Here is a 5,776-nt window from a genome sequence, read left to right on the forward strand (position 1 = left end):
AAATCTATCAGTTCCACTCTTCCAACAGTATTTGTCCACTTTGTGTTTCCATGTCACATTTTGGTAATTCTTAGAGCATTTCAAACTTTTTCATGATGATCATATTTGTCATGGTGATCTGTAATCAGTGGTCTTTGACGTTACTATTGCAAAAAGATTACAGTTCTATTAAGGCTTGGATAATATTAGATTTTGTTTTTTAGCAATTAGTAGTTCTTAATTAAGGTATATACTTTTTTTTTTTTTAGACATAATGCTATCGCACAGTTAAAGGACTATAGTATTGTATAAACAAAATGTGTGTACACTGGGAAATCAAAAAAATTGTGTGACTTGTTTTATTGTAATATTGTGTTATTGTGGTCATCTGGAACTGAAACTCAATCTCTCTGAGGTATGCTTGTATTCACCATACCTGTTTGTCCATGAATCACCCAAAATAATATTTTTTAAAAATCGTCTCATGCTGGTGATACAGTTGAGTCATTTGACATAACTAACAAAATAAGCAGAGACATAACCTTACAAACATGTGTAGTGTTCCAAGAGAGAACCAACCAATATGAGTTAGATTTTTCCAGCAAGATGTACAGCTGATTATTCATAGTGATACAACATGTGAAAGATAATAAAACTGGTAAGTTTTATGTGACTGAGATATAGAGACATCTACAAATAATAATAAAATAATATCAAAAAAACATAACAAAAAATTATCTTGAGTCTAGAAATGAAATTAAGGAAAATAGACAGAAAGACATGAAACTAACCTTGGATTCTAGAAATGAAATTTGTAGAAATTAAAATTAAGCGGATATATTAAAATTCATGGGAGCTATAACCCAAAGGTCCAACATGGATCTGTAGGATTCCAGTGGGAAAGACTAGAGAGAAAGGGGGACTAAAATCAAGGAATTATCAGAATTACATGTATGTTGGAAAGATATAATTCAGAAACATAAAAAAAATAGTGTTTCTGAACAACTTTGATTTAATAAGCATATTATACATTGAATTAGAATTTGTGATAGAAGTAGCAACTCCTTTGGAGAGTATAAAATTGGTCACAAAACTTTAGAGAACAGATATAAGAGAGAATAAAGTAACCAGCTTAAAAACAGTATAAATATTGCTCAGCAAGATTTAGGGATCTTTACTAACTTTAGACTAAGTTAAATATTCATGTTAAAATTTAAAATTAAGCATGAAAAGGACATAAATATACTGCAGAACTTACAAACTACTGGGGAGAGAGTAAACTAATATTTCAATAATAAAATAAAAGCTGGGAAATGGAAAAATGAGCAAGAAGAAGCACGGCAAGTATAATACAGAAAATTTTATTTAGTTGTAACTAAATTCATAATTAAAGAATTACCATAAACATAGTAGCAGTAAATCTGTTTTGTTTTAAATTCAGAGAATTTCAAAATAAATAATAAAATTTCTGTTTTATGTTTAGAAAAGAATCAGGGAGATAAACTAACAAAACTACACCTTTAAGTAAAATCAATATTTGAACTGTCAGTTCAGTTCAGTCGCTCAGTCGTGTCCAACTCTTTGCAACCCCATGAATCGCAGCACGCCAGGCCTCCCTGTCCATCACCAACTCCTGGAGTTCACTCAGACTCACGTCCATGGAGTCGGTGATGCCATACAGCCATCTCATCCTCCGTCGTCCCCTTCCCCTCTTGCCCCCAATCCCTCCCAGCATCAGAGTCTTTTCCAATGAGTCAACTCTTTGCATGAGGTGGCCAAAGTATTGGAGTTTCAGCTTTAACATCAGTCCTTTCAAAGAACACCCAGGACTGATCTCCTTTAGAATTGACTGGTTGGATCTCCTTCCAGTCCAAGGGACTCTCAAGAGTCTTTTCCAACACCACAGTTCAAAAGCATCAGTTCTTCGGCGCTCAGCTTTCTTCACAGACCAACTCTCACATCCATACATGACCACTGGAAAAACCATAGCCTTGACTAGATGGACCTTTGTTGGCAAAGTAATGTCTCTGCTTTTGAATATGCTATCTGGGTTGGTCATAACTTTCCTTCCAAGGAGTAAGCGTCTTTTAATTTCATGGCTGCAATCACCATCTGCATTGATTTTGGAGCCCCCCAAAACAAAGTCTGACACTGTCTCCACTGTTTCCCCAAATATTTCCCATGAAGTGGCAGGACCAGATGCCATGATCTTTGTTTTCTGAATGTTGAGCTTTAAGCCAACTTTTTCACTCTCATTTTCCACTTTCATCAAGAGGCTTTTTTGTTCCTCTTCACTTTCTGCCATAAGGGTGGTGCCATCTGCATATCTGAGGTTATTGATATTTCTCCCGGCAATCTTGATTCCAGCTTGTGCTTCTTCCAGCCCAGCGTTTCTCATGATGTACTCTGCATAGAAGTTAAATAAGCAGGGTGACAATATACAGCCTTGACGTACTCCTTTTCCTATTTGGAACCAGTCTGTTGTTCCATGTCTAATTCTAACTGTTGCTTCCTGATCTGCATATAGGTTTCTCAAGAGGCAGGTCAGGTGGTCTGGTATTCCCATCTCTTTCAGAATTTTCCACAGTTTATTGTGATCCACACAGTCAAAGGCTTTGGCATAGTCAATAAAGCAGAAATAGATGTTTTTCTGGAACTCTCTTGCTTTTTTGATGATCCAGCGGATGTTGGCAATTGATCTCTGGTTCCTCTGCCTTTTCTAAAACCAGCTTGAACATCAGGAAGTTCACGGTTCATGTACTGCTGAAGCCTGGCTTGGAGAGTTTTGAGCATTACTTTACTAGCGTGTGAGATGAATGCAACTGTGTGGTAGTTTGAGCATTCTTTGGCATTGCCTTCTTTGGGACTGGAATGAAAACTGACCTTTTCCAGTCCTGTGGCCACTGCTGAGTTTTCCCAATTTGCTGGCATATTGAGTGCAGTGCTTTCATAGCATCATCTTTCAGGATTTGAAATAGCTCCACTGGAATTTCATCACCTCCACTAGCTTTGTTCATAGTGATGCTTTCTAAGACCCACTTGACTTCACATTCCAGGATGTCTGGCTCTAGGTGAGTGATCACTCCATCTTGATTATCTTGGTAGTGAAGATGTTTTTTGTACTGTAATGCACAACAAAAAAGAAAAGAATGTTCACCAGGGTGAAATACTGATTCAGTATTTCTATGTACATGTTTCCAATGAAAAGTTGGTATTTGTAAAACAAAAGTATTTAAAAGTAGGCCACAAAGCAAATCTCAACGAATATTTAATTTTTCACAATGAAAATGTCATTCTCTAACCATGACACAATAAATTAGGAGAGAAAAAAGAAAATTAAAGCACTAACATTTCAGAACATGTTTAAATCTACTTTGAAAATAACTTATCAGATAATATATTCTGATTGATTAGTGTTGTTCAGTTGCTAAGTCATCCCTGACTCTTAGCAATCTCATGAACTATACCATGCCAAGCTTCCTTGTCCTTTATTATCTCCCAGAGTTTGCTCAAACTCATGCCATTGAGTCAGTCATGACATCGAACCACCTTATCCCCTGTCACCCCCTTCTCCTCTTGTACTCAGTTATTTCCAGCATCAGGGTCTTTTTCAATGAGTCGGCTCTTCACATCAGGTGGCCAGAGTATTGGAGCTTCAGCTTTAGCATCAGTCCTTCCAATGAATATTCAGGGTTGACTTCTTTTAGGATTGACTGGTTTGATTTCCTTATTGTTCAAGGGACTCTCAAGAGTCTTCTCTAGCACAACAGTTTGAAAGCATCAGTTTTCTGGTGCTCAGCTTTCTTTATGGTCCAGCTCTCACATCCATACATTACTACTGGGAAAGCCATAGCTTTTGACTCTATGTACCTTTGTTGTCAAAGTGATGTCTCTGCTGTTTAATATGCTTCTAGGTTGGTCATAGCTTTTCTTCCAAGGAGTAAGCGTCTTTTAATTTCATGGCCACAGTCACCATATGCAGTGATTTTGGAGCCCAAGAATATAAAATCTGTCACTGTTTCCACTGTTTCCCCTTCTATTTGCCATGAAGTGATGGGACTGGATGCCATGCTTTTTGTTTTTTGAATGTTGAGTTTTAAGTCAGCTTTTTCACTTTCCTCTGTTTCATCAAGAGACTCTTTAGATCCTCTTTGCTTTCTGCCATTAAAGTGGTATCATTTGCATATCTGAGGGTTTTGTAGTTTTCCCAGCAATCTTGATTCCAGCTTGTGAATCATCCAGCCCAGCATTTTGCATGATGTACTCTGCATAGAAGTTAAATAAGCAGGGTGACAATATACAGCCTTGGCCTACTTCTTTACTGATTTTGAACCAGTCTGTTGTTCCATGTCCAGTTCTAACTGTTGCTTCTTGTCCTGCCTACAGGCTTCTCAGGAGACAGGTAAAGTGGTCTGGTATTCCAGTCTCTTTAAGATTTTTCCAGTTTGTTGTGATCCACACAGTTAAATGCTTTATTTATTTTGTGTGTGTGTTACATTTATGTTTAAAAACTGCTACAAACAAACAAACCCTGTACAAAAAACTTGAACATCCAGCCCTGTGAAACAGTAAGCTCCAGCAACATTATCGCTTAGGACTTCACATTCTTCTGCCTTGGTGTCATAGTCTTCCTCTGTCACGTATGGGTCTTCCTGCCCCACTACTTTGAAATAGTAGTCTTGAGAGACATTATCGCCTAGGACCCCCTCTTCCTCTGCCTCGTCCTCGGCCTCGTCCTCTTCCTTGGCCTCGGCCTCTTCCTGCAACAGCTTCCCTTTTCTTAGACTTCACCTTTGGTTCCACATCCACGAGTAGTGTATCCAGAGGTAAGCTGTCTGGCAGAATAAAATACCGAATGTTATTTCCTTGAATACTCAGTGTTTCCAGCTGTACAGGTTCTCTGTTCTTCAGGGTCATTTTCACTGCTTTAAGATGTGTGTTCATACTGACATCTACACCTGTGATTGTTCCATGGACCTGTGTTCCATTCTTTAATTCAATGGTTACAGTTTCATGACTCAATTTCATCAAAAATCTCACGAGCTTCATCCTAGCGGCGCCATCACCCTTTCGGCTGATAGTACATGAAATCCGACCACCAAGAGTTGAGGTTGGGCGTATGAATCAGTTAAATGCTTTAGTATAGTCAATGAAGCAGAGTAGATATTTTTCTGGAATTTCCTTTCTTTTTCTATGATCCAGTGGATGTAGACAATTTGATTTCTGGTTCCTCTGCCTTTCCTAAGTCCAGCTTGTACATCTGCAAGTTCTTGGTTCATGTACTGTTGAAGCCTATCTTGAAAGATTTTGACCATAATCTTGAAGCATGTGAAATGAGTGCAATTGTATGGTAATTTGAACATTCTTTAGCATTGCCTTTCTTTGGGATTGGAGTAAAAACTGACTTTTTCTTGTCCTGTGGCCACTGCTGAGTTTTCCAAATTTTCCTGCATACTGAGTGTAGCACTTTAACAGTATCATCTTTTAGGATTTGAAATAGCTCAGCTGGAATTCCATCACCTCTGCTAGCTTTGTTCATAGTGATGCTTCCTAAGGCCCACTTGACTTCACACTGCAGGATATTTGGCTCTAGCTTTTGATTTCTATCAGAGAGTATTTAGAACCTAGTGATAATAAAAATACTCTATATAAAAAGTTTAAAATTGATAAAGCAGTCTCTCAGAAGGTAGAATATGACTCAAATACATTTAGCTGGGAAAAATAATTGAAAATGTATAAGTTTAGAATCCTTTCTAAGATAAATAAAAAAATAAGACATTGCATTTGGCTTCTAATA

General features: G+C 37.6%; 1 protein-coding gene across 1 annotated transcript; it reads right to left on the reverse strand.

The window, feature by feature from the left end:
* Positions 1–4,632: 4,632 nt before the first annotated feature.
* LOC133235583 (small nuclear ribonucleoprotein Sm D1-like) lies at positions 4,633–5,213 on the reverse strand. Its single transcript, XM_061397267.1, has one exon. The coding sequence runs from the start codon at positions 5,026–5,028 to the stop codon at positions 4,669–4,671; it is 360 nt and encodes a 119-aa protein (XP_061253251.1). The 5' UTR covers positions 5,029–5,213; the 3' UTR covers positions 4,633–4,668.
* Between the last annotated feature and the right edge of the window lie 563 nt (positions 5,214–5,776).

The sequence above is a fragment of the Bos javanicus genome, chromosome 2 (genome assembly GCF_032452875.1).
Source record: "Bos javanicus breed banteng chromosome 2, ARS-OSU_banteng_1.0, whole genome shotgun sequence".
Classification (NCBI taxonomy): Eukaryota; Metazoa; Chordata; class Mammalia; order Artiodactyla; family Bovidae; genus Bos; species Bos javanicus.